At 41.6% G+C, this 21653-nt stretch overlaps 1 protein-coding gene and 1 long non-coding RNA gene across 11 annotated transcripts in view; one reads left to right on the top strand and one right to left on the bottom strand.

Annotated features, from left to right (window-relative positions):
- Positions 1 to 21653, top strand: part of LOC131976317 (nuclear factor 1 X-type-like) — a 119347-nt gene that overhangs the window by 13451 nt on the left and 84243 nt on the right. Inside the window, exon 1 of one of the 10 annotated variants that reach the window (XM_059339310.1) lies at positions 201 to 403. The exons of the other annotated variants lie outside the window; for them this stretch is intronic. Coding sequence (XP_059195293.1) covers positions 377 to 403 — 27 coding nt within the window. The 5' untranslated portion in view covers positions 201 to 376. Of the gene's footprint in view, positions 1 to 200; positions 404 to 21653 lie in introns of those variants that run through there. 10 annotated transcript variants of the gene reach the window in all.
- On the bottom strand, positions 6024 to 8806 carry LOC131976373 (uncharacterized). The gene is made up of 2 exons (XR_009394789.1): positions 8300 to 8806; positions 6024 to 6360 (listed from the first exon to the last, which is right to left on the bottom strand). It is a non-coding gene; the product is annotated as an uncharacterized LOC131976373 (long non-coding RNA).

The following is a 21653-nucleotide window of genomic DNA, read 5'->3' as shown; positions in this document are numbered from 1 at the left end:
CCTGTACGCAGGGACACCGTGTCTCATGCGAGTCCTCTCCGCGAAGCTCTGATTCTGTTTTTTTTTTTTTTTTTTTTTTAAACTATCAAATGTCGATGATAATTTTTTAAAATACAGTTTGGGTTTCGCGTCGATCCTAAAGAGACGCGGGGAGAGGGAGAGAGAGAGCGAGAGTGAGAGAGGCAGAGGGAGGGAGAGGGAGGGAGAGAGAGCGAGCAGCAGAAACTTTCCCCTAAAGTTAGTGCGGAGCTTTCACTGTGAGCGAGGCGGGGTTACAGCCTGGACTGAGCCACAGCGGCTTTGCAATGCGGCACCGCAGCGAACCTCCATCCAACTTTATTATCAACAACTCCAATTTTCATCTCTAGACACAACCATGTACTCCCCTTACTGCTTGACACAGGTATGAAAAAAATCGCCGTTTTTCCATGCTCTTCTTCTTCGCTGCTTTATTTTCCGGTATGATGCGCCTGCGGTTTGTTTCAGTGTTGTGTTGTGCTGCTGCTTGTCATTTGTTGCGTTTTAAGGACCTTTTTTCCAGCTCCTGCTCTCTTTTCCCCGATAGTGTTTAACCTCCCTCTCTCTCTCTCTCTCTCTCCCTCTCTCGCGCTCCCTCTCTCCCCCTTTCTTTCAATGGCACTTCTCCAGCGGGGTTTCTTGCGCGTCTCATTGCGCATGGTTTGGAGAGAAAATGGCGCTTCTCCCAAATCTATTTTATATAAAACGGAGGTTGGAAGAAAGGGGAAGAAGGGCTCGGTGCCCTGACAGTTGGCGACTAATTACAGCCACCCTGAGGCAATAATCGGGTCTATCGACAAATATAATAAAGCACGAGTCGACTTTTAATACGGCTCGTTGAGTTGTGGGACACTTTCTTTTTTAATATATACGGCGGAGGGTTTGTGACTTACGGCTGTGACGGAGGGTTGCCGGTCGGCGCTGGGGGCCTTTAGGGTCACCGTGTGCACATCGATAACAGCCCGTCATGTAGTTCAGTCCACTTTAGTAGCTACGGTTTAAAACAAAACTTAGTTTTTTAGGCTTTCTGAAGGCGTCCGGGTGGTGGGCGTGTGTTGTGTGGACAGTCCGAGCTGCTGGATTAACTACAAAATACAGCTGATCTTCCAAAAAAAAATAATAGAGCGACTATATGGCATTTACCGTAATTACGCGGGTATTTAATTAAAGAGAGCAGAGAATGGAGTTTCTCACTTTTCACTGAGAAGGAAATCTCGCTTGTGCGAAATTGTAAAGGCCGTTTGGGGTAATGGGTTACTCAGACGTTGCATGCAGAGAAACAAGTGCTACTTTTTCTTTTACATATCTAATAATATTATAAAATATTTTTTTTATATTTTTAACATCCTTTTTGAATATGCAGCTCGTGTTTTTGTATTTAAATACTAAATGATAGACTCCGTTTTGACCTTTCCGGCCTTATCATCTCCTGTGCGCACTGCTGGCTTTACAGAAATTACTCTAAACTTTTTTTTCTTTTCTTTTTTATCAGCCCAAAGACTGGGATCACCTTTCATATATATTTATCACCATAAATGTTTTTTTCACAGATGAATGCATAGGCTAATGAAAAGAGAGGGCCAGGTCATGCTTTAAGCACTTTTCATAAAAGTGAGATATACTCTGTGCATGTTGCTGATTTCTCACTTTATCACAGTGAGGATCTTTTTTCTTCACGTCTTGAATGCGTCTGTTTAACTCTGTAAATCGTTTTATCCGTCAATGAAACTAACAGCTCACAGCAGCAAAGGTCAAGTCATAAATGACCTTTTCCCTTTTTCTTGCAGCACAGAGCTTTTTGCGCTGTTCATGAGTACATATTTATATTATATTATTATTCAAAGCTTGAGTTGACAGATGCAGGCAGTGAGTGCAGTCAGTGCAGAGTTAACAGAGAGCTGCAGCCGCGCCGAACTGCAGCTTCAGGCCGCCGCTGGGCCATTTTTCACTCCGCCGCCAGGATTATCACATTAAACACCATCTTATAAATCCATTCTATGTTTCACAATTTTAACTTTAAAGTCATTTTAAAGATCAAGTTGAATATGAGCTTTCAATATCAGTGTTTACCAGAAGGCAGTGTGGCTTTTTAGTCTGAGGTCAACAGCTTCCGTCAGTCAGGACTCAAGAAACTTAATGATCAGTGTCATGCATTATAATTTTTACACATTAATTTGCACGGTGAGATGATTTTGCATTAATAGGTCGCAGCTGTTTAGCTCCAGGCCTGCAGGTTAAATGCTGCAGTGTTGCAGGAGGTCATGGCCTGCCGCAAGCCTCCACTTTTCAGACGCTGCTTTGCATCGCTGTGCTGTGGGATAATATAATATTCATATTTTTACTAAATCTATGTGAGATTATATTACACTTTAATGTGTCATGTGCAAAAAAAGAAAAATCTTTTCCGTTCCTTAAACAGATTTGACGAGCTCCGTGGAAAACATGCAGGATGTTATTTCAGGCCTTCCAACCAAACCTCACTATGTTTTTCTCTGATTATATAGAGTTGTTAGAAACAGCAGTGCTTAAATACAAAAATTGCATTTCATCACATCGTTTTTTTTGTAATTACTGCAGCAAAGTCAGAAGTCGGCTGCATCACTGAAAAATACTTGTCCTTTATTTTTCACTTCTGTTCCTTTTTATTTCCTCTTCTGGCGTCAGTGAGGGAGACATTTTCTAATCAATAGTCTATTTGATTTGCTCCGTAAAATAAGTCCAACAGCCCTACTGCATATTTAGTACAGATAATTTTCCAAGCCTGGTGATATGAGGCAGAGGTCCGCATCGAGTTTCCTCTTTCTTTCCATTAATTAAAATTAATTGGCAGCAGATCCTCTCGCACGAGCGCCGCATGGACGCGTGCTGCCCATATGCGCGATACATATTGATCTGCTTAGGCTGCTGTTAGTGCGCCTCCCGGTTCCTGCGGATGGATATCAAGCACTGCTGATTTGTTTGCATTCTCTCATATCTGCTTGCGTTTGTATTTAGAGGATATTAGTGTGAAATGAGTTGAAAAACGTCCTTTAGTAACACCTCTGTGATTCACACCTGTAATCTAAACTTGCTTGAACAGCCGCCTTTAATTTTCTTTAATAGTCTGTTTTAATGATCTGTGGTTTGTTGCTGCAGAAAGGAAAAGGCGGGATTGTTTGTTGTTCCTGTGTGTGTGTGTGTGTGTGTGTGTGGCACACACATGCATGAATTATACTGACGTGCATTTTGTAGTCCACTTGTACCCAAACTGCAAATGTCCATTAAGACTGTGTTCTTCAACCCTTGCCATGTAAATTATTCACAAATCACAAATCACAGAAAACATGCAAAACTGCTGTAAACAATCTACAATGTATTATTAATGCTGATAAAAGCTTTGCTGGAATGGCCTGGTAGGTGACAGACCCGATCAGCCAAAAAGTGGTGCACATGCACTTGCCAAACAGCACCGGGATTTTTTTTTTCCGGGCTAAGTGACATTGTTTCACGTCCATGTGCCGGAAACGTATTTGCATAAAGTTTTAATGCGGTTTGAAGGTCGCGGAGGCGTCGTTAATTAAAACTTTTATGTGCTGCGTTTTTTTTAATCAATTATTTCAGATTCCATTTAAGTCCCGCTTATCCAAATGAGATGTGGGCTGCTAATATACAGCGCGTCTCACAAACACTGCCAAAGAAAAAAAAAGAAGCTTTGCTGCAAACTCCAGAGATGTTTAACACTGTGCGGGAGATTGTTTAACTATTTCCCCGCATAGATCACACACACAGACAAAAAAAAGAAGTTTTATTTGCTTGCTCGATTCTTGCTCATACACGCTTCATGTACAATTATTTGCAGTTCTGAAGAGTTTTTTTTTCTTTTTTTAAAAGATTTGGAGATCAAATGAGTCCTTGAAATTCACTCAGCCGTGCAGATTGGCAAAGCACTTGAAAGCATGCAGTGAAAGCCATATACATACTGTAGCCATGCCATATAGCCATAGCAACAGAAAAAAATGTGGAGATTTTGTAGTCTTTGGTGATGGAGATAAAGGCACTTATCATCTCAACAAAACAGTGTTTGTGAATCAGTGCATATGGAAGAGCGTAAAGTCTGTGTGGCAATATGTGTGTAGCCCACGCAGTTTATGTATTGTCTGAAATATTTTCTTTCTTTAAGTCAAGTTTGGCTTTCACTTATGAGAGTCCATTCATTAAAACTCACCTTCAAGACCTGAGTCCACCTCAGGCTTGTAGCCATCCATGTGTGTGTGTGTGTGTGTGTGTGTGTGTGTACAGTAGGTGTGTGTTTCTTACTCCTGCCCCGTTCTGGGCCGATGGCTCTCCTGCGTCAGCCCTCGCTTCTGGTTTCACTGGGACCGGACGGGGACTGCCGCGGTGCTGGTGTAAGCCGAGGTGGGCCTGCATGATCTGGTAACATACCGAGCCTTGCCGGCATCACTTTGCACCACACACACGTACACACACACACAGACACACTAATCCTGCTCACACAGAGCTAGTTGGTAGGCACAGCACAGGCAGCGGAGAATAGGTTTGCTGTAGTGGACGGTAGGCAGAGTAGAAAGTGGCCTGCCAACTGTGCCAGGACGACAGGCAGGCGGGCAGGCCGGCAGTGGGTTGCAGGCAGAACCCAGGGGTACATTGTGTTCTTTTTACTTATTCATCCTTTTTGCTGGAGGCAGACCAGGTCCACCTTACACTGCTTGGCCCAGAGTGAGAGCTGGTAGGCAGGGACGGAGGGATGGGACGGAGGAAGCAGTGCAGGGAAGTGGGAAATGGCACAACATGTCCATGTCAGTTAAACAGCGTCTGAATTCATTTTGATTACATGGAGAGAAAAAAAATACGTTTGAGGGATGTGTTGATTCTTGAGGTTTCTAAAACACTTAAATCAAGTTCATCTCCAGTTCAGATATTTTTAATCACACATTGCGCTTCATGTTTGTCAAGTTTGCACAAATTAAAATCTTAGTTGGTAGCAATTAAAAAAACTGTTATGGAAGAGCCGGTTTAAGGCCCAGAGCGAAACCCTGAGGTAGCTTGCGGACAGTCCTCCTCTCCTCCTCTGTCTGTCTGTGTGCTTGTGTGTGTGTGTGTGTGTGTGTGTGTGTGTGTGTGTGCGCGCATGTGAATGTGTCTTGGAGGTGAGTTAAATCCAGCACTGTGGTGCTCTGCTCATCCCTTATCTGTGCAGTCTTCCTGACCGCCCAGAGAAAATGGATTTATCATGCTTAACCGAGGCAATTGGCACAATAGGGTAATAGGTGGTTGTCCCCTGGATGGATGGGCATGTGTGTGTGTCCGATATGCGTGTGTCCATGTCTACCCCCCCCTCTGCCTCCTAGTGTGGATTAGGTTTAGGCTGATCTGTGGCCAGTGGAAGCAGGCAGCGCCTATAGCGGTCTTATGTTGGTCTGTGATATAGTTGTGTTTACCGAGCCATACGGCACACACATGTCCACACACACACACACACACACACACACACACACACACACATCTGAAATCAGACTGAACACTCTTGTATGTTATAGGCAGATAGACGTGTGGTGGAGGAGAAGGAATCACTTCAGTGTGCTGATACTCAGAACATCTCTCAGTTTGGCCTTTGCCAACTTTTGTCATGAGAGTAGAAAGCACTCCAAAACTAAATATATGCAATTATCCCACAGAGCCTTTGTTGTTTCACTGTTCACTACGGCATATAATTTTAGTTTTGGCAGCGGGTAAAAATTAGGTGTGATTGACTGATAATTGCACATCATCCCTGTGCACGACTGCTATTCTTTTTTTGCCAGCAAGTGATGAAACGTCTTCTCATGAACGGAGCCATATAATTTCTTACGAAAATCTTGCAGTTTTCAACACATTGTAAACATGCAACGAATGCTGTTTTAAACATCATGATTGATCACACTGATGATGTTGTAAAACTGTTAGGTTTAGGCACCCAAACCACTTGGCTAAGGTTAGGAAAAACAGAACAGAAGGTTACACAAGTCTCCTGGTTTAAAGTCTTGGGTTTATTTATACGTCCCCTCCTGCCTGAGCCATAGTGAACTATGTGGGTTTTCACACTACATTGCTTCATCAGCAGATAAAATTTAGTGTAATAGCAACAATTTCCAGAGAATTACTTTTCGTAGGAATAACTACGAAGCGTTCATGAGTGTTGAGTGGATCAGACAGTGGAAACATGAGGAACCTACAAGGAATTGAGGGCTGAGAAGATACAAGAGCCAAAGCACTGTGTTCTCCGTGCAGCTGCTTGGGACAGACTCCCCTTCACCTTCATCCCGCTCCTCTTCCTCCACCCCCTCCACCTCCTCAATTAGCTCCCTTTAAAAGAGAAGTAACGGTTAGTGAGAGATCTGCATTGTTCGAGGATGAGCCTCAGTTGTTGTTGTTGTTGTTTGTCTCTCCCTCTCTCTCTGTCTTTCTCCGTCCCCCCTCCTCCGTCGCCCGTTGGTGTGTTTTTCGCTCTTTTTGATTTTCTCAGAGGCTTTTTTGTGGGGGTAACCCCACTGAATGGGACAATGCAGCCTAGCGTGAAATTAAAGCTCTTAGTTAGTTTGGAGTTGCTCAAAAGAGGATTTTACACATGCATGCATTCATACACCCTCCCATACGCTATAGATATAGCTAATTAGAGGAAGTACACCCTATGTCGAGCATCAAGGGCCCAATTAAAAGAGTAGGGAAACCTCGGTGTGCAAGATCTAGGCCAAATCAGCTCTGTGAATGCATTTCTTTTCCTTGCGTGTGAACAGTATGTCTGCCTTCTTAATCCACGCGGGAGAATATGGACAAGACTGATATGAGAAACCCAAGTTTCATTAACATATGCATGTCACGTACTCGGTAAGTAAATCAAGAAAACAGTCGGATTGATCATCCTGACAGGCGAGCGTCTGATTCAAAACAGATTGAGCTGCTCTTGCTGACTCTTCCAAGTCTCTTTTTGGAAGTAGTCTCCGATGAAATGTCTGTCATGCATGCACATTAGAGTTTTTGTTGTTCACGTCAAAGGCATTTATTTGTGCAATTTCACAGTAAAACATTGGAGTCTGACGACTGTTTTGCTTTATCAAATATGTTTCCATGCTGTTCGATATTCAGCTTTTCCGAAAAAAAATAGCCGAAGCTGTAACTTACTCCTCACATGTAAAGCTTAAAGGGTACCTCTTGTGCTCATTTCCAGGTTCATACGTGTATTTAGGGTGTCTAGTAGAACATGTTTGCATGCTTTAATGTAAAAAAAAACATATCAGTTTTTTTCATAAAGTCTGTGCGAACATATGTGTATTCACCCTCTCTCTGAAAAGCTCCATTTTATCGCCTGTCTTTTTTAACCCCCCTCCTGAAAAAGCCCGGTCTGCTCTGATTGGTCAGTGTTTACGGGTCTATAGTCCTTTGTACCGTGGAATGACTATAACGGATCCGCAGCACTTCCTGCTGTGAAAAATCTTCAATTAAAGCTTGAAAGGATTGTAACGAATGGGAGATATTAACAACATCTGCACCTAAGATTACAGGTTTCCCTGACGTTAGCATGTAGCTACATGTAGCCGTGTATGTAATGGCAATGCTGCAGTAACGTGACTGGAGCAGATGACCAAATATAGAAATCTGTCTCAAGCTGACGTCAGTTGGAGACGGGAGTAGAAAAAATTGTTGGAAACGGAGCGTTCAGAACGGTCGGAAACCATACATTTCTGCTCACAGGGATTACTTTTACATACATTTACCTCATTGATGACAGTTTGGCCACATTTAATATGAACATCCGACATGCTGACATTATATATATGACAGAGAATAGGGACAAGCATACTAGTTCTGCTTTAACTTATCTTGATATGTTTACGATATCGCTTAAGTATTTGATAATTAGACAGTAGTTGATGGAAATACACAGGGCATACTGTATAGCTCCGACACCCAACCGCATTGAATGATGACCTAAGGTCATTTATTTTTTGCCTGTGCTGTGTGTGTGTGTGTGTGTGTGTGTGTGTGTGTGTGTGTGTGTGTGTGTTTGTTTGTGTGTGTGTGTATGTGTGTGTGTGTGTGGCAGACCATTATAGAGCAACAGCAGTCCACATTGCCTGAATTGTACAAGTGATAGCTGAAATATCCACCAGGCCTAATAAATGTAGCTGATACCTGACACAAAGCACAACAACAAGCTTTACTTACACTCTCTCTCTCTCTCTCTCTCTCCTCTCTCTCTCTCTCTCTCTCTCACACACACATACACACACACACACAAACTTACATGCTTTTGTTTAGCCCTATTTCCTCAGTGTAACTACTGGTCATCGAGGCCTGCAGTCCCAGCAAAGCAGCCAGTGAATCCAGTTAGTCAGTCGGACTTTGTGGAACACAGTGTGCTGCTCTCTGATCCTTTCTCCCCTTTCTCTCTCTCTCTCTCTCTCTCTCTCTCTTTCTCTCTCTGTTGAGAGCACTGGCGGCCCGCCAGTGGTGGAAAAATCTATAAGCCATTGCGTAATATACCATATCTTTACCTTGGTTGAACCCTGTGCAAGATCCACAGCTGTGTGAGTGCACAAACACAGAAATGAGTGTGTTCATGCCTCTGTGGGTGTGTGTGTGCGCGCGTGCGTGGAAGACAGGACAGACAGACAGACGGAGGGACAGAGGGACACAGAGTGGCTTCTTTGTGGCTAGTTTTCAGTGTGCACCCTCATATAAACAGTATAAACAGTATCACACCACTTTGATCAAGTGCTGCTGACAAAATATTTTCCTAAGTAGACAGAGCATGGCGTTCTGATCACTTTGTGGAGTGTTGTGCCAAGAGGAAAGTAAGCTGAGGCCTTATAAAATTTATCTGTTTTCGAGGCGAGTGATGTTAAAAATGGAAATCAAATTAACTTTGTGTTTTGCTTTAATGACATATAAACTCCATGGCAACGCCATCAGGCTTCCAAAGCTGGTGGCGTGTTCACGACTGGAGTTACTTGTTCTCTATGCATATCTTTAGAATGGAAATGAATGTACAATGCCGCGGGCTGAGTCGCTACCAAGCCTTTCATGTTGGACACTCCTCTTCTTGTTCGCGTTTCCACGAGATCCGGTTTCGACATTTTCTGTGTTTGGTGCTGCGTTTGTGCAAGTTTGGGCCTCTCTTTTAGTGTCCGTCTGCACCTGAAACTTCTTCGGGAGCTGTGAGTGTTTAAGGTCCTGAGGGAGGGAGTGTAATGTTTTTTTTGGACGCCCTTAGAGCGGGCCTTAGTTACTGTCTTTAGGGTATTTTGATGCTGTAAATTCACGGGTGTCATCTCTGTCTTACCTCACACAGAGACACAGCGACACACACAAACACTATGTTGAACAGCACTTTGCCCCCCAAAAAGTAGAATACCAAGTTACTCGTAGTGTGTGGATCCCTGTGTGATAATTCAAATGAGATGAAATGCCAAACACTGTCTAATCAGCTCTCATCTTCACTAATATGATGCAGTCAGCCAGTCATATTGGCCTTACACATATCACATGCTTGGACAGATTCGTTTTTGATGCTGGTGATTATTATTAAATGGTCTGTAATGACTACTGATAATCCCCATATGCAGCCAGGCACCCTGGATTCGCTGGGAGGCAGTTGTTTGTTAATGCACCAGTGAAACCTAAAACACATACAGATGTGTGTGGGACAAAACCACAAACTTTGCCATTGTTTTAGTGCATGCTCGTGCTTAATTTTTACCGGCTTGCTGATGGAAATTTCTCAACAAACGTGCAGCTTTTCAGCTCAGAACCCCCCATATTTAATTCATTTAGTTTCCTCCCCCTCAGCTACACAGTGGTACGGGTCAAACTGTGTTACTGTGGTGGTGGTGGTTTGGGCCGTGTGTGTGTGTGTGTGTGTGTGTGTGTGACAGCTGTATGAGGGAGCTAGCTTCGGTAAAAAGTTGGGTGGCAGAGGATACAGCATCATTTTTCACCTCATCTACTGCATATGTATTTGTGTGTGTGCTGTGTGAACGTGTGTGAGGCTGACTGCTGATATGTTTGTGTTTATTGACTCAAAGAGACGGGCCGTGGCTGCGTACACAGCGGTGTACGGGTGGCAGGGGTCCAGGCTTGGGGGAAACGTGTGTGTTTAAAGTACACACAGGCCTAATTATGCTGATTTAAGCATTCTTGCGGTCCTCCCTCTGGCTTGTGGTGAGTTAACTGGCACAGGGGCGTCCAGCGGAGAGAGAGGGAGGAAGGGAGGGAGGGAGAGCGGGGGAAGATAAAGAAGACAGACAGAAAAGGGGGAGCTCAATAAAGAGATTGATTTAAAAAAAATAAGAGAGAAAGAAAAGATGGTAATGGGCTGCAGCGCAGTGAGAGTGACGACGCGGAGAAGCATGTTGTCCCAGACGCTGGTGAAATAGAGGAAAAACACACACCGCCGTCAAACTTCCCGGCAGGTTTTTTCCCTCCTCATTTTGGGGTTAAGCGCGCGCCCGCTCTTCGTATTTATTTTTATATTCAGATGTTATGGATTGCTCCGGGAAAAGGCCGTCCCTTTTCCCAGCAAGAGGAATTAATACTGTTTGAATGTTCTCTCTGGAGTCTAAAAGGAGGGATTTTGCAATGGAGTTTGGGAGGTTTATAAGTGAAAAACCTAACCACTGCTAAATAAACACACTAGGGATGATTAAAAACTGACCCTTGTTTGTTGACTCTCTGCTCCCTGGCCTGTGGGTGTGCACCTGTCCGCTGTCGCTTCATGCGCATGCATCTATGAGGCAGTTACCAGTGTGTGTGTGTGTGTGTGTGTGTGTGTGTGTGTGTGTGCAAAAAGTGGACAAAAGTCACATAAAAAAGCAAAATAGTGTAAACAAAGGCAGCTATACAGGTGAGTTTATCAAACGTCTAAATATGTATACACATGCATGTACTGTTGCTTCACACTGCATGATTTAGTGTGTTTCTGTATGTGCTGTCTGGTAAGAAAGAAAATGGAAAAATAAAAGTATTTACCACACCACGCCATCCTAAAATCACATATTTTTTTGTCTTACTAGTGCTGCTAATTATCTATAATTTATTGAGAAAACAGCATTACAGGACCTGTTCCAAAAGCCACTTTACCAAATAAGCCAGTTTTATGTGGGTTAGTCTAACTCGATTTCAGTTGTTTCTGTTTCTAAGAGTAAATTTAACATAATTCAAGCTCAGTGGCTATGAAATCTTGTGCTGGTAAAGTAGTTGCATTTGCTTTACGGAACCGAATCAACTGAAAATGAGTCACACTAGCATAAATAAGCCTGGATTATGTGGTTAATTTGTTTTATTGAACAGGCCCTGCAGGTAGTAGTGCTGTTTGAGTGAGTTGCTGAGTGTCTGAGACAATACCTCTTTCCAGAAATCCTGACCCTTTTACTCCAGATAATCCGCAGACCTGGTTGTGTGAGCAGGTAGGAACTATGGAAGAAAGAAAATATTTCCAACATGAAACTCAAAACAACAAAGTAGATCATTCAGTAACAAGGTCATGACTTCTGGAATGAGACATTGCTCTTGAGTTTGTATTTTTTTGTCGCTTTTGAGCACCACAAGTGAAATGTCACTTTATAGTTTAGTTTAGTGATAGTTTCATATATTTGATAGAAGGCATCTCTATGGCTCAGACAGTCTACAAGTGACACCAAAACAATCTAGACTGATAAATAGCAACTACAGGTAACAGAAAAAAACATATGTATTTTTTAAATTTTGTGTTGAACTGTCCCTTTAACACTAAAAGGCGCGCACAGGGCAGAGATTGATGAGGTTGGCTGGTGTGTATTCTTTCACGCAGGTGATAAAATCCTGCTGGAGAGGCAGGCGGAGCTGCTCAGTGTCTCTGGGTTCATTCGCTGAACTGTATGAGACGGGATCAACCAACACCAAAGCTCACATGTGCTCCCATCTGAAAATATGCTCTCACTTTCCTTACACCTCATTCCTATCTCTTCCCCCTCTCTGTCTCAAAAACCTCCTACTTTCTTTCTTTCTTTAAAAAAAATGTTTGCTTGTCTTTGCCTGCTTTTTTCTGTCTCACTCTCTCCCCATCGCTCAACTCTCTCTCCTCTCTCTCAATACGTTTTGTACTTCAACCGTCTCTTTCTCCATTTTACCTCATTCTTTCCAGCCCCCTCCGCTACTGCTCTCTTTCGTTCCCTCAGGAAGAGCCACAGTCTTATCTGGGATATGTTGGATTTGGTGAGCTTAAAAGCCACTTTACTAACTCCCTGTCTGCCTCTCCTGAGAACAGCGCACTATCTAAAACAGTTTCACCATTCGCTCGGCTTTGTCCGTTGGAATGCTGCTCATCGGGCAACTTTTGACTCCCTACGGCCTCTTAATGCTAATCCTTTACCTGACCCTCCATCTTCTAGACGTCCACCCTCCTCTCCCCTCTCTCTTTCTCCCTCTACTTCTTCTCTGACAAAAATGCTTGATACACACATATTGGGTTTCTTTGGTGATGTGAAGGAATGCTAATGTATCATAACCATATTACAGTACTTAGAGGAGGCAAATGGTGCCAAGTGCTATCTGGAGAATCAAATCTCTGCACTAGAGCCTTCTCTCCCTTCAGATTGGAAAACGGTGTTTTGATTTTCCTCTCTGGACACGTATAAGGCTGAAAGCCCCTCTAAAATTTGCTGAAACAATGGCGTTGTTGTATTCAATAATGCAATTTCTCCAGGAATTGGAAAGCGAGCCTAAATAAAGATGTGGCCAAATCCTATTTTGCATCAGATTTTTTTTTTTTTTTGGGCAGCCAAAGAGTTTGAATTTTGCTCATAACATTTCCCTATATGTGGCTCTCTGAAACAGGATCCAGAGGAAACTGTCTACTTTGGGCATGTGATTAAATTAATGTTTTGCATATAGTCAGGGTTGGGGAGTAACAGAAGACAAGTAATGGGGTTATAATACAAAATTCAACCGTGTCCTGTTAAAATACACTTTAAATTGATGGTATTCTGAATACATTCACTTTATTACTTTCACCAAGGAGGTTATGTTTCTGGTTCGGTTTGGTTGTTTGTTTGTCAGTAACATTACGAAAAAGCTACCGGCCAGATTTTTCGACTGAAGGTTGGTCCAAGGACGAACCAGATAGATTTTTTTGTGTGAATCTGAATCACGGGGTGGATACACACATTATTTTTTACTTATTGAGACATAGGGCATGGCTGCTTTCTGAGCAAATAAAACAAAAAGAGGGGCATCTTTTTGTTTTATTTGCTCTTACATTCATATGAAGCATTTCATTTCTCATAAACAGATTGGGTTTTTTTAAAGTGCAAAATTTTTTGCGGGCACAGTACGCCTACCACAAAACAATGGCAGTGGAGACTCACAGCCAGGACACTGTCAGGAATGTGTGTCTGGCGTTGAAATATAAGACCCAGACAAATTGAGCTCAACAAGACTCTTTTAAAGTATTCCAAAAGTAATCCAACATATTTAGAATATGTTACTTTATTTGAGTAATTAAGTAACATTTTAGGGCCTACAGATTATCCAGTCAGCTGTAGTGGAATATGTTTTCAAAGTAACCTTCCCAACACTGCATTTGGTGCTGTTACAATTTAACAGTTAAAAAATATATTTTAAGCACTCACATGCTGGAATGATATTTGAAAAATAAATAAATCTGAATTTAAAAGATTGAAGAGTGTGAGCAGCTGATAGATGTAAATCCAGTAGTGACTGTAACAGGAAGTGATCAAACCGGGGGTCAGGCCCTCTCTGTCGTGTGGCGGGCGAACTGGAGTGAGGGATTTGCTCGTTTTATTATTAGGGCCTGTGTGTGTTGTTGATGGAGCGGCTCCATCCATGTTGACTCACAGAGAGACAGCGGTGATGGCTTCACTGAGCAGGGGTGTCAGGCTTGGCTGATGACTCCAACTCCCTAAACAGCACTGCAAAGGCAAACCCTTTGTGTGTGTGTATGAGTCTGTGTTTGTGCATGTGCATTGGAGTGGATGTGTGCGTGCGCAGGCCATACTGCATTTGCATGTGCGTGTGTGTCTACACTGCGTGTGTGTTTCAGTCCTGACAGCCAAGAAGCCTCAGCAGCATCTGACGTGGCAGCTCTCGCTGCTTTCAGTCCAGCTCTCTCCTTCTGGCTCACTTTTCTGTGATACTATCTTTTCATACAATCACATGTTTATAAATGGAGACTGACTGGTATTTCATACCGGACCAGTTTCGCTGAGAGTTGATAAACACTGTACTGTTCGCTGCAAAATAACATGGCATGGGTAGAGTATTTATTGCAGTTGAGAAATGTATTTTTTTTCGGTCATCAGTGAGGCAACAGTAAAAGAAGAAAAAGAAAAAAGAAACCAAAAAAGGCACATTTGTTCACACATGTACAGTAATTCACTTACTTGTTATTCCATTTCTCAGCACAGTTGTGAGTGATTTCTAGGTAACCAAGAGCCAATATAAAATAGTAGTTATAAATACACTTAAAGCTAGTTGTAATTCATTACCATATACATGTGGGCGTATATATAAGCAGTGCAGGCAGTGCGGTTCCCCCGGGGCCCGCAGGGTGAAGGGGAGCTCTATAGAGATCAGGTCCATACGAGTGATGCAGATTGTACACCTGTGTAACTAAGATTACATTAAAAACTGTGCCACTTATAATATATGCCCCTGAAAAGGTGTGTTTTCCTTTTTTCCCCTTTAATTTACAACAAAATTATGCCTATTTAACATAAACTATTACAACTCATAAGACTATTCCGTTAAATGAATAATTTAATAATGTTTATGTACAATATTAAGTCTCTTTTTGATCATTTGATGAGACGAGATGCTATAACGTACCTAGTTTAGGCACAAATAGTTTGTTTGTTTGAATTTTAAAGTACCTGCTGTACTAAAGAAATAATAGTTTCCTCTTATCCGTTTTCTTATTTTCGATGAACGTTAAAAATGTTTTAATCTTTAAGCATCACAGTTATAAATCCAACACTAACCTAATTAGAAGCTTGGATGAGTGATGCAGCACTTTTCAGTCTCTCTCCCATGCCTGTTTGTGATTTGCCTTTTTATCGAGGTGGGTTCCCTCCATTTTATGTCCCCTCTGAGGACATGTACTTATGGCTGTCTGCCTGTGGTGCTGTGGTGCTCCTGAGGTCTGTGCGAGGTGGTAGTTTAGGCTGGGGAAGTCAGCGAGCGTGGTCACAGAGGAGATAACTGCACACACACTCTCCCAGAGGCGCCCGTCTGCACCGTGTGTCTGCCTGTCCTCCCCTCGCTTTGTCGGAGGATACATCTTTAAAAAAGGAAAGCACTGGTTTGAGAGGATAAAAGTTTCAAAATGATTTAGTTGCTGTGTGTGTGCGCACATGTCCTTGTGTGTTTATGTGTGTGCGTGTGTGGTTGTGAGGGCTCTTTGTTTCTCGCCTCGCATGTGTTTGTGTGTGCCCTCTGTTTCTTCCGGCCTGGCATGGCGCTTGCCCTACAGGGAATGCCACTCAAAATGGGCAGAGCGACCTTTAACCCTCACACTGCCAGCTCAGAGTCAGGCGCTGCCATATCAAGAGCCCTGTGTCGCTGTAACCCAAACTCTGTCAGGCATAGCGGAGATTAAGACCCGGCTCTCAGGAAGCCATTTGGAACAGACACCTTTTAACCCTAATGGGATCAGAGTCGCATAGGAAGCCACTTGGAGCAGCCACCCACTCTTAACCCCTAACACTACCAACTCAGCGCAGACAAGGCAGAGTGCACAGGCAAAGGCCCAGCTCATATCATGCCACAGGGAGCGGGCACCGTTTAACCCTCGCAGCGCCAGCTCAGCACAGGCCAAACTCCAGCTCACATGATAAGCAGAATTAAATCCGCAAGCTTCAGTGTTCCTGATAGGGAGCTCACTCATGCAGAAATACGATGCTAATGTAAAAGGGTTGGTTGCCCATCTACAACGTGGCACGCCACAAACATTTGCAGTGTTCTCATTGTGAATGATAAAGTGTGGTGAGCGGGTTAAGATTTTCTTAATTCTTATCAAGATCTCGCTTTTATTTATTTGCAGTTTTGACAAGCCACAGATAACAACTCAATACATTTTAACTTTCTATTTTTACATGGAGTATAAATTACTTTTGTGAAGATTTTACATGATTAAATGGACAGTTCACTCCAAAATCTTTATCTCTAGACTTTTTTTCTTTTTTACCTACAGTGCTATTTATCATTCTACATTAGGGCTGCAACTAACTAATCATTTAATTATTGATTTATTAATTAATCCATTTAGTCTAAAAATTATAAAACAAAATAGTGTAAAATGTCCATCCTAGTTTCTTGAAATCCAAGGAAAGATGTCTTTAAATGTCTTATTTTGTTAGTCCGAAACCAAAAGATCTTCAGTTAATATAATATAAAACAACAGAGAAAAGAAGAAGAAAAGAAAAGAAGAAAATCTTCTTTTCTGCCTTTTAAAAGTGCATAATTACAAAAACTCAACAGCCAAAAGTAATTTGTTAGATTCAACCGCTGTTAAAATTTCCCTACAAATGTCACCTCTATAGGAACTAAGAGGACATCCATGTTTGCAGCTTGACAGCCACAGAGGTATGAGTAGTAGCAGTGTAGGGTTTAAAAGGGTTTCATAAAGCCAAGTGTTGTCTAATCTCATCTCATGGTTATTGATTCTTCAATCAGCAAGATTGGAATCAGCAGCGCTTCACTCACTGCTCATGAATTAGCTTTGTGCTACGATGATAATTTGGAACAACAGATATCCTTCTTTACTTTTCAAAATAAAAAAAAAAATGTCTGCTGTTAAAACATATAAACGTGACTTACCACACATTTAATCTTCTGCAACTCTTCTATTTATTTAGTGTTCAAGCACTCCAGTTACGCCCTGCTTAACAATCAAGGAAGCAATCAATCACACAAAAATAGGCAGTAAATTCACATTGGAGGTATGGATTAACCTGCCAACTTGCTTCTTGAAAACTATACTTTAACACTAAACACTGACAGATGATATAATTGTTATACAAACTGCAGCAGGTACATAAAAAGTAAGATACTTTCCCTTTAAGGGAAGTACCATGGCATGAGTGTGTGAGAGAAGGAGTGAAATAGATAGAAGGAGAAGAAGAAGAAGAAGAAATGAGAGGGTGAAGGGAGTTTCTGCACTTGCCTGTCTGGCAGGGCCCGAGGAATGAGAGCACAAGTTTGAGTGTGGTTGTGTCAAGCTGTGTGTGTGTGTGTGTGTGTGTGTGAGAGAGAGAGAGAGAGAGAGAGGCAGCGAGAGAAGGAGGGGAGAGGGAGTTCCACCGTGAAAGGAGTGAGGGGGAGCGGAGTGAGAGAGATGCAAGGAGATGGATAGCAATCGAGATAGAGAGAGCCCGGGCATTTGGTAGAGGGAAGTGCAACAACAATATGGAGTACAGGAAAGGGAGAAAGTGTTAGAGAGAGAGAGAGAGAGAGAGAGAGAGAGAGAGAGAGAAGGACTGCAGAGTAAGAGGTGAAAGAAATAAAAGCAGGAATGGAGGAGTAGGTGATGGTGGTGGTGGTTGAGGGGGTACAGAATGAATGTGTGAGTTGGGCAAGTTGTGAAGCATTTGCATAAAGGGTGAGGGCACTCTGCCCGGCTTTGGGGAGCGGGTTGGCATCTCGCCTTGCCGACTGGCAGAACGAGGACCATGGAGGAATAAAAGAATGAGGGGAAGCGAAAGAGTGCGAGAGAAAGTCTCTCAATAGTGCATCTCTTGTGTGAGGAGAAGCAGGCCTTGGCTGCTGTCGGAGCAGGGCATGGAAGGGAGGGCATATCGGGTTTCATTATCTGCTTGATTCCTGCTGTATTTGCTAACCATGAGGTTCAAAGCCCTCTCTGCAGCTGTAGGCAGGGCATGGTAGCCAGTGTGTGCCGCTGGCATGTGCCGACTGGAACTGTGTAAGGTGTGTGCAGCGTGCGCTTCGGTGAGAAGTGAGACGGAAAGAGTGAGACAGAAAGTGTGAGACAGACGCTTTCCTTCCTCCCCCTGTATAATTGAAGCAGAAAGCTGCTGCACCCTTCACACACACTCACACACTCCAAGTATCACACTGCCTACTTGACCTTATCAGGAATGGCCGCCCTTGTCGAGGGGGAAACGCTGTACTCTCCGTTTTACGGCTAGGTCCTGTCGGAAAATGCCACACCACCACTGTGTGTGTGTGTGTGTGTGTGTGTGTGTGTGTGACTCCATTTATGTGTGCCATGATGACGCTACAGAATCCTTCTATAATGTAAACACACATATGGTACACACGCAGTAGTCTATATGTATTCACTTAGCATACATGTAATCCTATACGGCCCCATCGAGCTGCGGCCACATGCTGAAGTGGTTTTATTAAATCATTGTTTGCAACATGCCGTGCCAGAATCTCCTAATTTAGTTTGAAATCTATAATTTTGCCCAGTTTTATTTATACCACGATAACATCATGCCCCTAAGAGAAACATTCTTTCTAATTGACGGCACTGTTATCAAGATTAACATTCAGCATTAGAGCCAGTAAATGTATACTGTTTCACACAGCCCCCTTTGCCGTCCTCACAATGCATTTGTAACTTTTTAATTCCGTTCACCAAATCCAAGCCAAATATATTTAGTCGATGATAATTTTTTTAAGTCATCCAAATTGAATTCAGTTCTCCAAATATTTTCAGAATATAAAGTGGGAATATAAATCACTTGTGGGGTTAAAGCTATGTATATAATTAAGTGTGTAAGGTGAAATTTATGCATATGGGCCAGAGTCATCGAAAAAACCACACAAACCTCAAGAAAAATCCTGGCTGAATAAATTTTGGATAGTAAAAAAGGATCATAAAGAGCCCTTGATCTTATCTTCGATGTGCTTACATTTGAGGCTGAAACAGTCTGCCCAGACAAATCCATCGCACAAACGTGAAAGCATATTTGAGTATAATATTACCCAGGTCTGCAGTCATGTCAGAAGCCCCAGCTTGCTATCAGTCCTTGTGTCTCTGGAGCTGTTTAAAGCTCGCTCGCTCTGTCTTTCCCTCTCAGCCTCATGCCACAAATGGCTTCCAGACTTTCACACATAGTAATGCTTCAGTGTGTAAACAGGCGTAATTACAAACGATGCGCAGACACACTTTTAACATCAATCTGTGCCGATGGGAGAAAGAGAGCAGAAAGAGGGAAAGTTTTTTCCTCTTCCAGGGCGTAGATGAATGGATGAAAAGGTTTTGGAGCTGGATGGAAATAGAAGGATTGGCAGTGATGAGGAGTTAAGGAGGAAAATTTTAAAGAAGAATAATGTTGGTCTGTGTGTGAATGCATGTGTGTGGGCTAGGATAAGTGAATGAAAGGGGAAGAAAAAAAGGACACTTATTTTTTTCTGTCTCATGAGAGTTTCAGAGGAAATAGTAGTTTATGTCAACTTGTCCGTAATTATTTTATTTCCCTGAGGGTGTTACTCACCACTAGTCAGGCCTGCGCACCTTACGTTTCTTGCACTCCTGTAGCCTAATAAAATTATGGAAACTTTGCTCGACCCAAAGAAACCTTTTTTTCTCTTCTACTTAATTTTTCTTTTTTTTGACAGAATGGGCAGAAATGGAATTATAACTGTGCTGCATAAAAATAGTTTGACACTCTGTTTCATATAAAGTTCAGAATAATGAGGCAAGATTTGAAAGACAGTATACAAAGCACAAACCGTTCCATAAACTAACCCAAATTACTGAGCCCTCACACACACACACACACACACACACACACGCACGCACACGCTCACACACACACACACACACACACACACACACAAAGGGAAAATAGCTCGGATCTCTCGCAGTCTTTCCTTTACATCACTGCAGTACTTGTCAATATGTGATTTCACACAGCAGATGTCAAAGTTAAATTCCAGTCGTGACACGTTCTGACACGCTGTAACCTTCATCAGCTTTCTGTGTGTGTGTGTGTGTGTGTGTGTGTGTGTGTCTCCTATCCTTATCTCACAGGATCATCATGAACAGAGTTAACAAAAGACTTTATTGTGAAATATGAAATATAATTTCATCAGACAAATCTGTCCTTCAGTTAGTTACTTGTAGCATTTTTTAAATTAATTAAATTTAGCTTTCTCTTTCTAATTAGATTTTATGAAGAAATGTTGCTAAAATTAAATGCTGAAAGAGAAAAGGGCTAATATGTTCTCATGTTCTCTATTCTCCCAGCAAATGTATAAGCAAAAATTAATTCATTAGTAAAACATTATATAAATTGTATAAATGATATTGTAAATTATTACTATTTATTATATATTATATTCATAATCATAATAATATCATAGAAATTGTAATGTATCAATTAAATACAATTTTTGAACATTTATTTACAAGGAAACCACTATTTAAAGAGAATATGACTAAAATGACCTGAATTTACATATTAAAATGCAAAAATGAAATGTTTCAGAATTTGTTTAAAAATGCATTTTAAATTTATAGATTTTAAGGATATAAGTGTTCATTAATTTACTACTGTAATTGTTCATATGTTTTAAAATGTATTCTATAATTTTGTTGATTAAAAAAAAATGTTTTTAAACCAACAATGGAATTGAAATTATTTAGGTCACGTTGGCGGTAAAATTAAAATTATATAATATAGTAGAATATCAATAGGAAATATGAATTGGGTGCTTTTATTAATATAATTCAAAGCAGAAATGTTGTAAGGTCGCTTTATCTATTTATTTGATTTTTAAAAAAACCTATTCTTTTTAATTCTGTTTTCATTAATCACTTCTACTCTATAATTTAAATTGCACGTTGCCTTTTGTTGAAATCACAATTACATAGTAAAAAAAGAAGAAAACAAAATAAGTGACCTCTGTGTTGTTAATATAATACCAAATGCATGAAATCCCCTGTTTGCAGCCCAATGAGAACACATTTTCTGCCTGTTGACTGTCAGCCTGCAGGACGTGGCATCAAATAAACGTATCTCCTGATCTGTTCTATGCAGATGTCAGCCCTTTGGCATTTATTTCTGCATAACTTAGATTAATACGACAAATTAATCTCAGGTAAAAGCTATTAACAAGAGTGTGGGATACAAGCCCGAGTTACGGTTGTTAAAATTAATTGTATGCTAATATAGCCCACAGACAGGAACAGTGTTTTTTAATTTGCACAGATGTGTTAATATGTATCTAAAATGTAAAATCATTAAATAGGCTGCGTTAATACACCTACAGTAACTTGTGTGGTGAAAGCTGCTTAAAACTCTTTTGTGCACTATTTGTTTACTCTGGCGACTGTTTGCCTTCACTTAAGGGATGTACTTTACCCTGTTTTTATTTATTAGCTCTATTGCGACACATCCACCTGCTTTTATTTCTTTTTCGACTTTTTGTATTTATTTTGACCCTTTTTGTTTAACGTAGGCCGCACGAGACTGAGGCAGACTGAGGGCAGACCGGTAGTAACGCTCAAGTTAAGTTTTCTCTCCAAGGGGGAAAATGAACATTAAATATTAATATTTCTGATATTTAGAGCAGTTTTACTGCCTTGAACGGGACGTTTTGTCTTTTTTAACGAACGCAAAAATAGTTACTTA

The sequence above is a fragment of the Centropristis striata genome, chromosome 1 (genome assembly GCF_030273125.1).
Source record: "Centropristis striata isolate RG_2023a ecotype Rhode Island chromosome 1, C.striata_1.0, whole genome shotgun sequence".
NCBI classification, from domain to species: Eukaryota; Metazoa; Chordata; class Actinopteri; order Perciformes; family Serranidae; genus Centropristis; species Centropristis striata.
Note: the sequence above shows the minus strand (reverse complement) of the source record. Positions and strands in the feature narration are given on the sequence as shown.